This window comes from Callorhinchus milii, unplaced genomic scaffold (assembly GCF_018977255.1).
Source record: "Callorhinchus milii isolate IMCB2004 unplaced genomic scaffold, IMCB_Cmil_1.0 Scaffold22, whole genome shotgun sequence".
Taxonomy (NCBI): Eukaryota; Metazoa; Chordata; class Chondrichthyes; order Chimaeriformes; family Callorhinchidae; genus Callorhinchus; species Callorhinchus milii.
The window spans coordinates 7,201,741-7,220,669 of NW_024704763.1; the positions used below are offsets into that span (position 1 = coordinate 7,201,741).

Below are 18,929 nucleotides of genomic sequence, written 5' to 3' on the forward strand. Positions count from 1 at the left end.
AGCACTTTGAGACATCTCGAAGATGTGTGAGAAGGCGCTATATCAAATGCAAGGATTATTAGTAGTATTTTTTTTATTGCTGGCCAAGCTTTGCCACTGATTTCTTAGTGTGTGGTTAACCACCAGTTACTGATTAGCTGTTGTATTAATGCATTTTTTTGTCTTTTCTGTCTTTCTTTCTCTCTCTCTCTTTCTCTCTCTGTGTCTCTCTTTGTATTTCCAGGATGGAAGCATCGGGGCATTCAGTGATCCTTTATCACAAGTGCAGTCTGAAAACTCTTGACTCTTTTTTTTTGCTGCATATCACTGTGGAAAAAAACAAAACACAGATTAGATTTTTTCAAAGGGGGAAATACTTCAGAAGAGATTGCGTTTAAAAAAAAACAAAAGGGATTCGACGAAATTAAAAAAAACACAACAAAAAAAATTCATATTCGCACTGGAACTGTGATAAGGATATTGAGTTAAATGGTGACTGGGTTAATCCATGAGTACTGAATAGTTACTGCTCAGAGGATTAAATGGTAATCACTGACTAAAAACCAAAGCCAGCTGGATAAGATTTGTGTGCCTACAGTCAACAAAGACACATCCTCGCCTCCATATAGGAAGGATTTTACAGAAAAAAACGGGACATTTCTGAAGCTGGCACAAGGATTAAGAGCTCTACTGCTGTAAAGTCACATCATTCCTTAGATAATTAGGGACCAAAGGACCAACTTTTTTATCTTATCTTATAGTTTTAAGTAAAAAAATAGTTCATAACATTTCATGGTGATTTAGGAAACAAAAAACAATTGCGTAAAAGGAAAGGCTTGATAGGATTTAAGAGTCATTTTAGGAACAATAAGTATTTCGAGAGGCGCTCAGACAGTGGAGAGACAATCGATTCTGCGAATATATAGGAGCGGAACATTCATTTTGTACTACAGAGGATCTGACTCACGAGCTATGTCCTTATTGTACAGTAGCTGAAGAAATACTGGAACTTTCACCGTAAAAAGCACTAGAGGTTACTTGTAAAATATAGAACTCTTGCTACTGCTGTTCCTTAAGTATTTATTTAGTACCTTAAATACTGAATCTGTTCATATTAGATCAAGACAGTGGTAATTAACATGATGTTTCTCAGGCAAGGTGGCCATTCTGCGGTTCGGAGGGTCTTAAAGGGTTGTCCTAGAATCATCACTCTGTGGTGAGTTTACACAGAGAACACGGCAGGTGTATTGTGCCAGAAAGTGTGTGTGCACGAGAATTTGTTACAAGGGCCGCTCTCACATCTACTGCACCAAATATACATCAGTGAAGAAAACCCCAAGTAACTCCACGACATAATGCAACGCTGCACGGCACAGAAGAGGGTCATTCAGCCCATCTTGCTGGTACGAAAGAGCTGTTTGTTCAATCCCAACTGCCTGCCTTTTCTCCATCCCTTTTTACATGTTGCTTTTTGATGTATCTGTACATTTTCTAGGTTCTTAAATTGCTTGATTTCGAAGGAAACCACGCTCTGAGATCAGTGGACGCAACAACATAAAACAAATGATAACGCCATCGTGTCCTGTATGGTTGGGCACAGGAGCACAAGTGGTTTGGTAACCAACGGTAATCTTCCCTCTCCGGCCTACTTTTTTTGGTGTCAGATAATTGGTGAATGGAAGGCCTCTACACTTCGCAATCCAGGCTCAATGGAACGATGAGATCTTCAGTGATGGGCCGAAGGGCTTTCTTCATCAGAACCAATCTTGTGATCCTGTAAAATGCTGCTCACCGCTGTCACTTTTTTCAGATATCAAGGGCCTGGGTTTGGGCATCAACCAGTGTGATGGTTTGTGATAGCGAGCATGGCAATCCCTTTCAAAATCAACACTTTGTTTGTCAACCAGAGTCTCACAATATTGACCAGACTGAGAACGAGTGAAACATGCAAGCTCCTGGAATCTTGGACAGCAAGATTCCTTTGTAAACCGCAATGAGAAGTGGCCTGTATGTTCTTATGTTTATTTTCCCTGTTATCTGCCCCAAATTGATTCACGAGAACTCCACATAAAAGTAACAATAATAATCCTTGTGCATGCGCTAATCCATAGAGGGTCCTGTGCCCATCGTAGTTACGGATCACCAAAATAGATCAACTAAATGTTTCCACATTCTGTGCATTTTTTTTCCCCGTATTGAAGGAAAGGAAAAGAATATAATTCCAGGGGGGTCCAAGATATTCATGAGCACGGGTGTCCATGTGGAAACTTCAAAGGACAAAAACAATTTCTTTGAGAACCTTTGAAAAAAATCCAACAATTGAGAACCTTTGAAAAAATATAAAGGTTTCACTGCAAAAAGTATGCTAACAAAGAGTTTGGCTCCCTGATACTTTGCTGTTGTTTGTATATAAAGCATTAAGCACCATCAATCTTCTCGAATCAGCATCACTTTATGCAAACTAAAGCCCTAATTAAAAAGGCTTCCCGGATAAATCAGTAAAAATTGCTGACATTTGAATTCTTAAAACATTTTGAACAGATAACACCAAAGTTTATTTTATGTTCATTTTTAGCGATCTTTTTGATTCCCGAATTGGCCGACTTCCCAGCCGTAAGGTTGCCATGGATGCTACTTCCTGCTGAGGCCTGCAGTGTACAGGAAGGGATGTCTGAGGCTACCTGATAAAAGTATACAAGATACATTTAACGATGGGTAATCAAATTGCCTTAATTTGGAGATAATTGGAAAATCCAGCGACACAATTTGTACCAATTAAAATCAGAAACCAGCAGGTCTACTTATATCTGATGACTTTCGTTGGCAGGGTCAGCTCAACCAACTGAGCTAAACAACCGAACTAAGACTATATTCCACTGAGAAATACTTTGAACAAGCGGTTTCTTAAGAGATCCTGTGACTACAAGCGTTATTTCCTTGTTTATGCGTATCTTCCACACTCTTCACAAACAAACTTTACTCATTGTCGAGGGGAAATTTGCGGTATTTCTTAACGGATTCCTTACTAAGAAATCAGTCATGCACGTGAGATCTACTTCCCTTAGGACGTCGATCCCACCGATCTGCGGGAACTCGACCTGCATCCGGAGCTGAGTTTTTGCAGAATCAACGGGAATTCTAATTAACCCACGCTTAATGTTAATTAGCTGACACCTCTATTGTTGATCATTTGTTCACCAGACAGGGTCACTTGTTCATGTAGAAAGTGTATTCCATGGGGAGGTCTTCAAGAGCCTCTATTGATACTCTTAAGAGTGGAGCGATCTTTGACGTGATAGATTTATCCTATTACAAGAGGCTGTGATGAGACAATTATCCTACAAAGCCTCGTTTGCACTGCCTAACTGGCCTATTCAGTCTGCCAGTCACTCAGGCAAAAATCTGGCAATGCATCTCATTGTGTTTGAGGCAAGGTGAAAGAATTTCCTTACCAAGTCAACCCAATGCAACCCAACCCAGTCCAATCCAATGCAACAAACCAATCCAGTCCAACCCAACCCAACCCATTGGAGCAAAACACATATCTAAAAAGTGCTTCATGTAGCATATTTAACTGAAATGCTCTGACACACACACACATATATACACATATAATGAGTAAAACAAGTCTTTACTTCATATCCTAAGCTATTTGAGTACATTTTATATTAAGATTTCCAATGTAAGCCTCCAAGACCTAGCAGAAAAAAAGACATTGCCTGAGAAAAAAACAAACAAAAAAAAAAGGGACCTTGTTTGAGTGTTTTTCTACTGTGAAGAGAGGCGGTAAAGAGCAGTTAACATGTAGAAAACTCAGCAGTAACAAGGTAGGAATAGCAAACCCTACATTTACACTGATATTATAAATGCCTTGCTTCTGCTCAGAGTAGATCCATGACTCATAATAAAAAAAATCAACTGGAATAAAAGAGGTCATCCTATGAATTGATAGTGGAAAAGGCCTACAGATGCGAGCTTTTAATTAAGGAATAGATTCCTCCAATTACAGGTACTGAGAACTAGCTACTGAAACTTTTGCTGCACTTGTATATATATACTATAGCATATTTTTCTTTTTGTTATCGTTTCCACAGAGAGAAATTTTACGATTTTCAGTGCTTTAAACCATTAATATTAAATGAAAAGAATAAAAAATCAGGCCACAACTGATATTTCTATGGTCTGTCTATTTAAGATCCGATATTTAAAATAATTTATTTGCTATTTATGATCAGGCTAGTGTGCGGGGTGTAATTTGTTCTCATTGTCGCTTCTTACTTAACTTTAACATAATTTAATTGTCATGACAGTTCTTATTTATTTTATATATTTTGGGTGGGGTGGGGGGACGGTGAGGGGATTTCTCCTGTTTTATTTTTTTCTTTTTCCTGCCAGAAATGTAATTTAATTAGAGGTGATATACAGGCAGAACATGCCCTGTAATTATAACAAACTTAGTGTAGTGTAAAAAATGCAGTAGTTCTGTAGTTAACGCTATTCTGCCTAGACTGAAATAAAGCACAGTCCAGTGGGAAGCTTCAAACCTGTCTCTTGTCTTCATTGTGCAAAAAGAAGTTCTTAGCTCTTACTGTGCACCCATTGAAAGCGCTGAGCTCTGTCACTTCAGTAACATAGGGCGCTTCAGATAAAGACACCAACACTTATGCATTCACTGACAACTGCTCGCGAAGGAGATGTAAAGCTTGTGTCCATCAATAGCGGAGGAGACACTACCCACTACACCCCAAGAGAAGGACAAGTTGTCTTCAGTGAACGGCAATTCCTTTATCTATCATCTATCTAAGGTGGGTGCAATAGCTGCTGTTCCCCGGGGAATTAAATAATCCTTGCCTTTGACGTAACCTCGGCAAACCGTCCCAACAACAACAACAACTTGCATTTATATTGTGCCTTTCACGCCGGACGGCGTCTCAAAGCACTTCACGCAATTTTGTAGGTGAACAGACACGATCAAGGGGGTGTAAATGTCGGAGAAGCACCAAAAGATTTGAAGGGGAGGTTAGAAAATATTCTTTATTGTGGAATTCTCTGCCACAAACCATTGTTGCAGCAGAGTCAGTAAATTATTTTAAAAGGAATAATATAAACATTTGCTAAACATTAGTAAAGGTTACCGGCAGCAAAACCAACATGGGTTTACACTGGGAGGAAAGGGTCATTGGGAAGGTAAAGCGGAAAAGTTCTCTCCCTTCAAAGAGTGACCAGTATCCTGGCTGACAAACCCCCAAGTATAATTCATCATTGATTTCATGGTTGATTGTGGGCTATTGCTGTATACAAATTGGCTGCCGATTCCACAAGGTATACAGTCACTGCACTTTATAGTATACACCATGAAACACCTTGACATGTCCTCCTGACGGGAAAGGCACTGTATCAAATTTATTATTATTATTATTATCTCCAGTGGCTGAGTTAGTACCAATTGAAGCTGGATAGCCTGAATGGCCTCCTTCTTTCCTGCCATTTCTATAATTCATATTATACTCTTTATGATATAATAATAATCCTTGCATTTGATATAGCACTCTTCACGTCTTCTCAATGTCTCAAAGCGCTTCACAGAATATACTGTAAAGTGAATTGACTGTATATTTGTGGGCGAAACGCAGCAGCCAATTGTGCACAGCAGCGTCCCACAAACAGTCGTGGATTGCGTGCCCAAATTATTGTTATAAGGTGCTATATCAAATGCAAGGATTATTATTATTTATAATGAAGAAGTATGTCAGCCTAGCTTACTAGGTAGCATTCTCAACTCTGAGTCAGAAGGTTGTGATTTCAGGCCTCGCGTCGAGACTTAGAATCCACATAATCTAGGCTGACACTTAAATGCAGTGCTGAGAGTGCACTGTATTATCAGAGGTGGCGTCCTTCAAATGAGACATCAAACCGAGGTCCCTCTGCCTGTTCAGGGCAAAGTTAAAGTTCCCACGGCATAATTCAAAAAGAGAAGGGGGTTTCTCTCTCCTGGCCAACAATTCCCAAATACAATTGGTCACTGACTTCATGGCTGTTTGTGGGACACTGTTGTGTGTATACATTGGCTGCCATGGATTTGCTCATAAAATACCCACAGTCACAGCACTTTATAGTATATCCCGTGAAGCATGTTGAGACATCTCAACAATGTGATAAGGGGCTATTCACGTGCAAGGATTATTATTTATCATAATAACATACAGTCATGTTATATCACCTAGATGCTCATCTTTCACCCACAAAATACACAGTGAATCCAATTTGCAATATATCTGTTGAGATGGTTCAGCGCCGTGATAAGGCTCTACATCACATCTGAGTATTATCATTATAATTATTATCTTTTCATTGAGAAGATAGCTGGTGTATCAAACAGGTCCAGTCAAAATTGTGCAAAATATTTATTTTTTCCATACACATAATTTAATGAAACCAATGAAACTCTCTTGTCAAACATACACAATACAGTCATACAAAAAAAGCACATTCTATATATGTACATATGTTGAAATATATAGAACACCATCACAGCACTGATGCGTCATGTGGGAGATAAACCAACAAAATCTGATTGATTTTCTCTCTCATCCTGGCTTTAAAAACGTTTCTGTTGAAAATATTTACAAAGGTCTTTGAAAAAGCCAGGATAGGAAGTTCAGGAATGATTAGGGACTCAAGTCTGTGGAAAAAAAAATCCTTTGGAATAATTTCGAAAACATCTTGCGGCAGCTCAGCTTGTGTAAACCTGGGTTCCAATCACACGCATAATTTCCTTCTGGATTTTAGGGTCCTGAGTATTGATATTGGCATCTCCCACTTGTCCGTCTTCATACCTGTGAGGATTAATGGGCACAAGCTGTGGTTATAAAAACAAACTCTATTAAATACTCTAGGCTACACCAAAACAGCAGAACAAGAAAACACATATTAAGAACATAAGAAACGCTAGCTAAAAAAAATCAAGGTCCACCTCGTTCGCCTTCCACCTCCCTGGTGGTCGCACGCACATATGTCCCAAACTCCCTATTTACTATATCCCATAATGTTGTTTCCTAAAAGAAAACTAATCTGTGTTTGCAAGAATCAACACTTCTGCTTCAACCGTCTCCCTAGGGAGCCTGTTCCACGGGTTCACTATTCGCTCACTGAAATAATGCTTGTGCAGATTCACGTGTTTAGAGTTGCAAAGGGAAATTTGAGATCAACACCAGGAAGTTTTTCTTGACCCAGAGGGTTATAAACGACTGAAACAGGTTGCCAGGAATGGTGGTTTAGGCCAGGACACTGGACTCATTAAAAAGCAACTTGATACTGTGATGGGAGGACGGTTAGGTGGGTGTTCTGGGGGGATGAGATCAGATGGGCTAAAGGACTTTGTTCATCCAAACCGATCTTGTGAATAATATAAGGATCCTAAAATCATTGTGAGGAGCATCCTGAGGTGTTACTTTCTGAGCCCTACGTTTGCTTGCTGTTCCCTGTGTCTCATCTCTCTGTTCATTTCCCCCTCACACCTCATCGTTCTCCTCTACATCTAAGCAAGCACAATCCTGAAATAAGATGAACAGTTTTCCTTAAGCTCAATAGGAGACATTCTCCACTTAATGGGTGAATTTACCGACAAATGTGACAATCTCCCCCACCCACCCTAATTTTTACAAAATACAGTCACTGCACTCTACTGTAAACACTGTGAAAAGCTTTCAGACGTTCTCATAACGTGATAAGGTGCTATATCATAAATAAAGATTTATTACTGTTATCATTATCAAGGTTTGTCTCAAATCCAAATTATTATAACTTCACATTACTCACACAAAAAAGAAACGAGTACAGACGTGATCAGACACAGGACAGACCCAGATGTTGCCATGTTTCTGAAGGTCTTTTGAAGTTATGACTGGGAAAAAAAGAGAAAAGAAACACCAGGAAGAGACTGGTTAGAAACTGCTTGGATGGTATGGAATTTCATTTTAAATAAAACAAACGCGATCATACATTTCTCAGCTAAAGCTGTGCAAACAATGGAGCTATTCACATGAAGTTGCTGAGAAATTCATGTCATTTATTAACCAAGATTTTGATTGTAACCATTAGGAGGAGGAAAGAGCCTTGAATTGAGCCTGGAATTGGAGTCTTGTAGCATATCGATTAGAGGACTCGTCTCGCAAGTGAGAGGAATGCGGGTTCGATTCTCATGTGGGGTGAAACCTTAGGCAAGTTTCCTTACTCCACACACCTTTGTTTACGTAGCAGTAAGTAGGAACCCGGTTGTTGGTCGATTGGCGGATCGCTTTCTATGTGGTAATAATCCCTTCAAAAAGAAATATTAATAATTTGGTCGCTCATTCCACGACTGTTTGTGGGACGCTGCTGTGCACAATTGTCTGCTGTGTTTTGCCCACAAATATACGGTCAATTCACTTTACAGTATATTCTGTGAAGCGCTTTGAGACTCTAGAAGACATGAAGAGCGCTATATGAAATGCAAGGATTATTATTATTTTCAGATCATTAACTCTAATGGGTGAGCTAATTCCCCCATTTTAGGCTTGAAAGGTATGACATTTTTTAATTCCAATTTCACTGGTCTAAGCCTGTGAGGGACACACATTTAAATTGAGTTGAAAAAGCCACGATAGGAAGTTTGGGAATAGTTGGGGACAGTTCAACTTCAACATAAGAGCTAACTTTCTTCAGTTGAACGTCAACAAGGCCGAGGCCCTCCTGATTGGCTCCCGTCAGCGCATCCACACCTCAGGCACTGATAGCATCACCATCCATGGATGCACACTCTACCTAACTAAGCCAGTCCAGATCCTTGGCATCTTGTTTGGCCCTCATCTATTCTTTCTACTCCACATGCCATGACCCGTTCTGCCTTTCCCCACCTCTGTAACATCTCCGGCTCCACCACTGTCTCACACCCCAGGCCGCCGAAACCCTCATTCATAACATCAAGGCTTCACTGTGCAAACTCCCTACTTTTCGGCCTCCTCAACTCCTTCTTCCACAGGCTGCAGATCATTCAGCACGCTGCAGCCTGTGTCCTCTCCCGCACCAGGCTCCGTGACCCTATCACCCCCATCCTCGCCCGACTCCACTGGCTTCTCATCACAGTTCAAGATCCTGGTCCTCACTTTCAAAGCTCTTGATGGCCTTGTTCCCCCCTACCTCTGCAACCTCCTAACCCCTTACCATTCTGTCCGCTCCCTCCGCTCAGCGGGCTCCGGCCTGCTTTACGTCCTCCACCTCGCCCACCCCACCATTGGTAGGCAGGCTTTCTACCACTCTGCCTCTACCCTCTGGAACTCCATCCTGCAGTCCCTGCACCTTTCCCCCTTCCTTGCCTATATCAAGATCCATCTCAAGATCCTCCTCTTCGACCTGTTTCCCCAACTGCCCTCCACCCTCCCTAATCCCGGCCCCAGCTCAGGTCCGAATCACTAACTGGCCAGCGCCTTAGGACATCCTCCCGACGTGAAAGGCACTACAAATGTAATTTTGTTGTTGTTGTTGTTCAACATGGAAGCTAACTTTCTGCAATTTTTCAGATTAAAACTGAATTTACCACAATTCTACATAATTTTAAGTGTTAAGACTAAAAGATCTTATTGTCTAATACTAGGAGTGTCAGCTACATTAAATGAATTAAAAGTCCCAAAACTGGGCTTGAAACAACAACCTTCTGACTTAGAGGTAAGAATGCTCCCGACTGAGCCAGGCTAACACTCGGTAAGATAAGATCACAGAATGGAAGAAAGTTTTGTACCTTCACAAAGTGCTATGCAGTTCAGGTTCCGACTCTGTAAAAATCTTGACTGAATGGGTCTGGTCTGTAGGAGTGAAAAACAGATAGAGATTAGATATGTGAAACAACCAGAAATCAGTGAACGCTGCTTTAACCCGAGTACTTTTTTCACCATTCAATAGTCATAGGTTTGGTTCTCTGCCTACATCAGGGTGGGCTGGTAAATTGGCAAGCAAATGCAGAGAAATGGTACTAGAGGGGACAGAGAAGTGGCAGGGAATTGAGGTTAGGAGGAGCAAACACTGACACAAAACAATGACCAAATGGCCAAAGGGGAATAATATGTAGTGGCATGAGCAGAAGGCATTTAAATTGATCTGAATAGCTGTCACAGACACAATGGTCCGAATGGCTTTCTTCTGTACTGTGAGTGTCCATGGTCCTGTGTCCTCCTACTGTGTCATTACAGCTTTATGGATTCCTCATAGGATTTTTGTCAGTCTACAGTCACATTAGCAGAACAAGATGGGCAATGGGGAGGGTAGAGGCGGTAGAGTAAGAGTAGAAGGTCAGTGTTGGTACTAATACCTGGGGAATAGTGTTCATCCTGTTGTAGCGTAATACCAATTCGTCTTTCGATGGCATTCGGTGCTGGCCTTTACCCATTCCTACAAAAGAAACTCCCATGTTTTACCTCTCCACTTCTCAAAAGACACACTGATCACCGTGCTGCTTTGTGGCCATTTCAGCCTGAAATTAATACAAGACTGGAAAAGAAATACCAAGAGACGAACCTTGATTCACCTCCACACTCTGCCTTTACCCTCACCTTTGTTGTAACCTGTCTTCATCTCTGGTGTTAATAAAATACTTTGGCTCAGATGAAATGGCACTGTCCTTCCTCAGTTCAAATACAGTGGAAGCATCACATCCACTTACAGTAGATGCACAGTGATATGAACACAAACATCACATGCTGAAAAAACATATTTTATTGACAGGACAAAGTCGACTCAACAACTTGTGTGACAACAGAGACAAGATTTACATTTATTGGGATAGGATCGAGACTTTTTTCCACTGCAGAACAGAGAAAGTTAAGAGAGTTTTCAACAGAGCTTCTCAACATGCTAAAAGGCTTTGCTTGGTGACTTGCTAACAAGGGGGCATGACGACAGAGGTGTCACTGGAAGCATTAAAGGGGACGATATAAAAATATTTTCACGCACAAGTTTATTAGAACCGCTGCAATACTTTCCCACCAGTGGCTATTGAAGCGATTAACATTTAAAAGAGAATTGGATTGGTATTTGAAAAGGAATAAAAAGGGAATGATGTAGAATAAATATGAAATAGAATAATATGAAAATAATATGAGGAATAATATGAAAATATCTATGCGATTCTGCCCGACTCCACTGGCTCCCCATCCCCCAGAGGATCGAATTCAAGGCCATCCATTCAAGGCTCACCCCTACACCATCCCTTCCCCATGCTTGGACCCCGACAACTAACTGTTCAGCGCTTTGGGACGTCCTCCCGACGTGAAAGGCACTCTATAAATGTAATTTTGTTGTTGTCTCTGTTCCCAAGAGGAGAATTGGGAACAATTCTGTCCTCTGTGCTCAATTGGAAACAAAGAGTATCCAGTGCCTTGGGACGTCCTCCCGACGTGAAAGGCGCTATACAAATGTATTTTTCTTGTTGTCGCAATTTCTACAGTTTGGTTTGGATGCTCTGACACATGCGGAAACCCATCACCGTGCTTAAGACACCCGGCTGACCACCCAAAAAAAATTCCCCTTCTTTCGACTCATCAACAAATTGAAATGGAGGCATAGCTGGTTGATGCATCAAGTAGACTGGTTGATATAACTAGTTGACTGGTTCGTTAGTTTCATTCTGGAACTGTTGGCTAATTCAGGACACAGGTGAAGTGCACAAAGGTCACTTACCTGAGTATCCGAAAGAAATGCTGGAGATTGGGCTGAGATAGATTCCTTTGCCATAGGCTGCACCGTGCAGCTTGTAAGAAACAGTTAGTGTGATCATTATGACTACATTGAATAAACACTTGAATTGTACTGAAGGCTTAAGCCTAGCATAGAGGGTCAATTTTACGCCATTTCTTAATTAATTTCTTCATTAAAGGCATGGATTTAGTGAAGTCTCCTTCCAGTAAAGACATCCACCCAATGCAAGTGGAAACCACACTGTGAACATGGAATGAATTGGAAGTGGAGTTCTTGCCAGCTGGCAACACAGACTCCAGCATTTCTTAATTAAGCAACATCGCAAAATTGATCCCACTATTTCACAGACAGCAACCCTGAATGGAACAACGTACAGAGCCTTTCACTCTGCACGACACCAACGACCCACCAAGAGAAGTGAAAAGAGAATAATCAAGGAGCCCTTTAAATTGTCGTTTCTTCAGAGCTTTCTTGAGCCCTGGATATGTACAGGACTTTGATGAGATTTGGAATGATACAATATTTTCTTACAATAATGTCGACACAAGTTGAATCAATTTTATGCGGCATTTAAAGGTGCAGCTTGGAGTACAAGCTGCAAAGCAAGATGACAAACATGTTGAGGCTGATTTTCTAAGGCAAACAGAGTTGTTGGTGGGGTCTATTGAATGGGGATAGAGCACCTTGCTCTGAGAGCTGGTGCAGACTGTAAAGTTCTATGATTCTATGCCAATCACTAAAAAAGCAAGTTTTTGGTTACCCCACCCGCCCTCCCGTTATAAAGAGTGGCTACATTTCTCGGGCAGCCTATAATTCCTTTCAGTTACAAACACATGGAAGAAACGACAGAGAATCAGACGTGGTCAAAGATCGGGCTGAGTACAGCCCCATTCATGAATGCTTCTGTTGTTCTCATATCTCACCACAATGCAGTTTATTCCAGTCTCTGGAATCAGATAACTCTTTACACTTCACCATTAATTATCAAATGGAAACAGTCGGGGTGCTATTGGGCAAATCCTTTTTTCTAAATAACTCAGGAAGATAAATACCCCTGCCAGTCTGATTTATTATCGTCATGTCTTAATGATAATAATCCTTGCATTTGATTTAGCTCCTTATCACGTCTTCGAGACGTCTCAAAACGCTTCACAGCTTATACTGTAAAGTGGATTAACTGTATATTTTGTGGTTGAAACATGACAGACAGTTGCGCTCAGCAGCATTCCCTCAAACAGCCACGGAGCGAGTGATCAATTTGGGGATATGTTGACCAGGACACTGGGAGAGAGGAACTCCCTTCTCTTTTCGAATAGTGCCATGGGATCTTTAAAGTCCGCCTGAACAGGCAGACGGGAACCTCGGTTTAACGTTTCATCCGAAGGACGGCACCTCTGACACCGCAAAGCCCCTCAGCACTGCACTGGGAGGGAAAGCTCATTGGACCTTTCAGAGGAACGGAACCGTATTCTAGACTCTTATTGACAAGGGAACACTTACTTGTAACTTAGTATAAGAAGCATTGACGAGACCATTTCTCAGAATAGAATGCCAGTTCTCGATGTGCGATCCACTGAAAAAGAAAGATACAGAGGGGGGGAATGAGAAAAGCGGCAGGGGAAATGAATTGGAACTCAAAGTGACTAAAATTATCGTGAATCAATCTCCTTTGTGATTGATATAGCACCTTATCACATTTTTCAAACCTCTCAAAGCTCTTCGCAGGATTTGCGTGTGCAAAGTGTGGTGACTGTGTATTGTTGTAGGAAGAGCATTGTAGCAAATTTGAAGGACCTTTTTTTTAATTACTTGGTGTATTGTTGGCCAGGACGCCGGGAGAAATTCCTTATTTTTTCAAAGAGTGACACGGGATCTTTTAACGTCCGACTGAACAGGCAGATGGGATCTCAGTTGAACTTCTCAACTGGGGGAGACAGCATCTCCAACAATGCAGCGCTCCTCCAATAATACACTGGAGTGTCAGTCTAGACTGTGAGCTCACAGGAGTGCTACCAACTGAGGTCAACTTCCCTCCGGCCACCCTTGCTGCTATCTTTAATGAGCATGACCTCCGAGACAGAATATGAAGCCACTTGTAAGTATTGGCTCTCGGCCAGGCTGCCTAAATCACTCAATAGTCGCTGGGACAATACTCTATGATGAAGATAATAATAATAATAATAATAATAATAATAATAACAATAACAATAAGCATCATCTTTGAGTTCAATATAGTGCCTTTGGCACCGACAGAACATCGGTCAAAGTGCTTCACAAGATTTACAATACGAATCCTTACATATCATATAGCGCCTTACCATGACATTGAGACGTCTCAAAGCGCTTCACAGAATATATTGTAAAGTGGAATGACTGCGTATTTTGTGGGCGAAACGCAGCAGCCAATTGCAACCAGTAGTGTCCACAAACAGTCGTGGATTGAGTAACCACATTTTTTTTAAAAACTGTAAAGTGTAGTAACTGTGTAGGCAAACACTGCAGCGACGCTGTGACTTACTGGAAGGCGAAAGTGCTGCCATAGAGCTTTTTGGCTGTGCGAAAACGGGCCTCCTTGGCGGGTGGGCTGCTCAGGAGGAGAAACTGATGTGACGTGTGCATGAATTTCAACTGCTGTGAAAAGAGAAGATGTGGCAAGGTTCAAGAAGTCTTTGCAGCGTCCAGGGCTAAGAGGGAGGGATTCCTTTTGTAGAGATTTACAGACTGCTTGTGTTCCTTTCCTTTACCTTTTTAATCCGATAATAATAATCCTTGCATTTGATGCAACGCCCTCCTCATCATCTGATTGAGAAGTCTCAAAGCTCTTCACAGGATAAACTGTCAAACGGTTTTACTGTATATTTTTGTGGGCGAAACGTGGCAGCCAGTTGCACGTCCCACAAACAGTCAAGGAGTGAATGACCAATTTTATCTGAGAGATTGTTGGCCAGGATACCGGGAGAGAGAAAATCCCTCCTCTGTTTCAAATTGTGCTATGGGATCTTTTTTAACATCTACCTGAAAAACAGGCAGAAGGAAGTGGACGCGGAGGAGATTAACAATCCTTGCATTTGCATTTAATAACAAACCTTGGATTTGGTATAACACCTTTCACACCGGGAAGACGCTACAAAGCACTTCACAGGATATACCGGGAGAACGCCCTCCTTTATTCAAATGCTGCCAAGGGATCTTAATATCCTCTTGAACAAGTGGTGGGACCATAGTTTAACATCTCATCTGAAGGACAGCACTTCCCCCAACACTGTATTGGAGTGTCAGCTTAGACTATGTGATTCCAAGTCCCAACGTGGGGCTTGAACTCACATCCTTCTGACTCAAAGGCCCTACCACTGTACCACGCTGACGTATATATTTCGCTGATTCAGAAAGTCAGCGGATTCCCTTTTAAAAGCTAATCAGGATTCTGCCTTAACCACAGTTCCATGACAGGCAGTCCACTTCCTGACAGCTTTCTGTGTGATTATTTTTTCCTCACTAAAACATTGACGATTTGTGTTTATTCACGTAGGTTAACATCTCGGAGTGCTGCACAGTGGCGTGGATGGACCTTGAGTACCATGAGGCAGGGGTGGGGGGGAGGCGGGGCGAAGGAGGAGGTGACCCTAGGTATAGTCGAAGAGGTAGGTTCTTATCTGTCCCTTTGGGCCCTTTGGCTCTCAGGAAAACAGGAATAGGAGGAGGCACTTGCATTTGATACAGCACCATATCACGCAGTTGAAGTGATCCAAAGTGCTTCATGGGATTTTACTGTGCAGTACAGTGACTGTGTGTTTGTAGGCCAATGCTCTTGTGCAGCATTTCTAGGATATCTCTGCAAATTGGCAGCCATATTCACCTACAGAACGTGCAGTCACTACACTTTGAGACGTCCTCCTGACGTGAAAGGTTTCTCTACCAAATGCAAACATTGCCATTATCAGTATTAAATTTAAAATGCAACTTAAGTGAAGCCCAGACCGATAAGGTCCCAGGCTGGATTGCCAGTCTGTTCTAGGTTAGCTTGTCTCAGTAGAGAGCATAAAATCAGCCTCCTTATTCCTTCTGCTCGGATGCAGTTCCAAGCCTCTAGGCATTGTCTGCTGCTGTGCCAAAGTGACCATTATTCATTCTGAGAGCTATGGCAGTTGTTGGCAGGGTATTCCACTGTGCGGGGCATTGCAGTCAAGCTTGAGTCTTGTCTTCACCAGACAACTACACAGACACGCACATACATACAGCAGTGCTCTCTGAATCATGATCAGAATCAGGAATCCCTGCTGATAACCTTTTTTCCTCCATAACCCAAGCTCCAAAGATCAAACTGGACAATCAAGGTGGGAAGCTTGCCAGACAGCGGTTTATGGTTTCAGCTGGTTAAACTCCACCATTATTTTGGAATGGGGACCCCCAAGCCTCGTCTCTTGCCAACCTACATTTAATAATCTCTAGAATTAGGTAAGGAGAGGGTGCATTCCATTCCTGGCATGGGAAATATCTATGCGTAGGTGGAGTACATATGTGGATTCCTCCCCCACCCCAGTACCCCCCAGAAGGATTGTCACCAGTTGGTCATTTAAATCCGCTAACCGCACACACAGGTACACCACATACACCTGCAAGACTCTGCCTTATATACAGTGTAAGTGGGATTGCTGCATTATTTTATATTTTGAATCCCATTACTGGATCCAACTTGAAAATGCCACAAAAAAGATTTTTTGCAGCGAGTCAAATCAACCAGTTGCCCAATTATATATGTGACTGACCCACTAGAACGTTGGTCACAGTGGGTATCTCCACCTCGGTTTCCATGGAGAAAGATTGCAGACCAAGAACATTTGGAGAGAGGCAATCGTTAATAACATAGCACAGAAACTAAATTCGCTCAGATACCAGGAGAGGTTCAGGTGAAGAAGGCCCTTGGCCCATTTTATCTCATCCTTCCAAAACATCCACCCTACCGTCCTCCCATCACAGTATCAAGCAGTTTCTTAAATGAATCCAGTGCCCTGACCTCAATCACCCTTCCTGGTAACTTGGTGCAGTAGTTTGTTTTAGCATCTGGTAAATAAATACTTCCTCGTGTCTGTTCTGTTCTGAAGTTGTCCTCTGCAACCCTCTTGTTCTGCTTGTTGACGGATCTGAAGTATTGCGGTGGGTTTACTTTTTCAATCCCATTTAAAATGTCATGCAAACCCATAAGATTCCCCCTGAGACAGAGTTATGTAGTGCGTTAAGGCAAGGAAACAGGCCATTTGGCCCAACTAGTGTCAGTGTGAACATTTCACATGAGCCTCAACCGCTCCTATTCCACTCTCTTACAACCACCTATTCCCTTCTCCCTCATGTACACATTGTGATGGCTCTTCCTTTCAAGGCTGATCTGAAAATGTGCAATGCTGTACCTGGCAAAGTGTAATGGACTGAAATCACTTACTCTGCTGAGGGGCAGTTTCACAATGTGAGATCGGTTACTTGAGATGATCCTACAAAAAGAATGGAGAATAATTGATTTTTAACCTTTGATTTCTAATAATAATAATAATAATCCTTGCATTTGATATAGCGCCTCACGATATCGTTGAGACGTCTCAAAGCGCTTCACAGCATGTATTGTGTATTTTGTGGGCGAAACGCGGCAGCCAATTGCACACAGCAGTATCCCACAAAGTGTCGTGGATTGAGTGACCAAATTAGTATGTACTATATACGAATTAGTATGTACTAATTTGGTCACGCAATCCGCGACTTTTGTGGGACACTGCTACGTGCAATTAACTGTCGCTACGTATTTCCCCCCCTCAACCTTAATTTTAAGGACTATGGGATTTTCCCTTCATAAACACACATCACCGAGAGGACCGAAATTCGACATAGTGAGACTATTTTTTCTTAAAGGCTGGATTAGAATTGTGGAAAAAACCTTCAATTCAGTTTCCCTTTGGAAACTAATTCGTTTTTAAGAACTGCGGAAAACCGACTTCGAAATATAAGGCTGCATTGAAGAATTTTATACAATACTGCAAAGTCGTTCTTAGGGTGAGACTCTAAACTGAGGTCCCGCCTGTACCTGTTCAAGTGCACTTTAAAGATCCCTTAATACGATCCGAAAAAAGAGTGGAGTTTCTCCCAGTATCCAGGTCATCAATCCCTCCAAGATAAATTGGTCACTCACTCATAGTGTGCAAACAAAATACACAGTCACTCCACTTTACACTCTACCTAGCAAATCCCATGCGATATCTCGTGGATACGATAATTCGCTATTATTGAATAGAAATATTATTAAGGATTATGATGTTACATTTTAAGATAAAATGGGCTCACAGGCTAAAACTAGGGAGAATTTCAGTTATAATGCCAGTCAACTGATCGATGAATGAAGAATAATTAATTGGATTTTTAAAACTGGAATCAAATAATTTCTCCTCCCAGGAGTTCATTATTGGATTGAGAATGTCCAAACAAAAAATCGTTCAGCTTTAAAAGATAAATATTAGACGTGGAATATTCTGTATTTTTATGGTACAATAAATCTATGAGTTAGTTACTTAATTTAGAGTTAAAAACAATTAAAATCTCTGTCCACTCTGAGCCTCATTGAAGATGTCTCAGTAAAATATTATTATCACTGGTTCATATAAATCAAATTATTCTATTAATTAATAATTAAAGTTAGAGGTTGTTTTTGGTCAGCCGGGTGTCTGATACCTGTGGAAACCCATTACCATGCTTAAGAGTAGCCAAACCAAACTGAGAATTCCATGCCTCCCACTTACACATGGAAATTCCAGAGATATTTGTTGCAATCAAATACATATTCTCTCCCTGGAGGGATGTATCCTGTTTACTTAATTCTGGAAAGTATTAGGTGCAGGTTGGCAAGAGCCATGGCTTGAGGACCCCAGAATATGCGTTGGGTTAACTGCTAGAGTCCAACCAGCTGGAATACTGCAGACCCAACTGGCTCAGGACACCACCTGGTTGAACACCATACTTTGTGATTCAAATCATAACTTGTCCCAGATTTAACTACCAACGCTAATACTTTCTCTTACCCCTGAATGGATTTACATTTCAACAAGGTACATTCTTCATAGGTATAATAATTTTTTCATTTGCATTGTGTTTCATGTGGGAGGACATCTCAAAGCACTTCACAGGAATTACTGTAAACTGTAGTGACTGGATTTTGTGAGTGAATGCAGCAGCCGATTTGGGGT

At 41.5% G+C, this 18,929-nt stretch overlaps 2 protein-coding genes across 14 annotated transcripts in view; one reads left to right on the plus strand and one right to left on the minus strand.

The window, feature by feature from the left end:
* Nucleotides 1–4,327, plus strand: part of celf6 (CUGBP Elav-like family member 6) — a 304,079-nt gene extending 299,752 nt beyond the window's left edge. For 8 of the 9 annotated variants that reach the window (XM_007909236.2, XM_007909242.2, XM_042342952.1 and 5 more), the window contains one exon: nucleotides 224–259. Coding sequence is in view for 1 of the 9 variants with exons in the window: in XM_007909263.2 (XP_007907454.1) it covers nucleotides 224–249 (26 nt within the window). In the remaining 8 variants the exon portion in view is untranslated. Of the gene's footprint in view, nucleotides 1–223 lie in introns of all 9 variants that reach the window. The other variant, XM_007909263.2, reaches the window with a different exon arrangement.
* Nucleotides 4,328–6,546: 2,219 nt separating this feature from the next.
* The window catches only part of LOC103189029 (protein mono-ADP-ribosyltransferase PARP6), a 42,851-nt gene continuing 30,468 nt past the window's right edge, over nucleotides 6,547–18,929 (minus strand). For 3 of the 5 annotated variants that reach the window (XM_007909291.2, XM_042343076.1, XM_007909279.2), the window contains 8 exons: nucleotides 17,144–17,192; nucleotides 14,225–14,337; nucleotides 13,207–13,279; nucleotides 11,689–11,758; nucleotides 10,319–10,401; nucleotides 9,755–9,818; nucleotides 7,798–7,882; nucleotides 6,547–6,815 (listed from right to left, as the gene is read on the minus strand). In XM_007909291.2, the coding sequence (XP_007907482.1) occupies nucleotides 6,713–6,815; nucleotides 7,798–7,882; nucleotides 9,755–9,818; nucleotides 10,319–10,401; nucleotides 11,689–11,758; nucleotides 13,207–13,279; nucleotides 14,225–14,337; nucleotides 17,144–17,192 (640 nt within the window). In that variant the 3' untranslated portion in view covers nucleotides 6,547–6,712. The remainder of the gene's footprint in view (nucleotides 6,816–7,797; nucleotides 7,883–9,754; nucleotides 9,819–10,318; nucleotides 10,402–11,688; nucleotides 11,759–13,206; nucleotides 13,280–14,224; nucleotides 14,338–17,143; nucleotides 17,193–18,929) is intronic. The other 2 variants (XM_007909299.2, XM_042343077.1) reach the window with 2 other exon arrangements.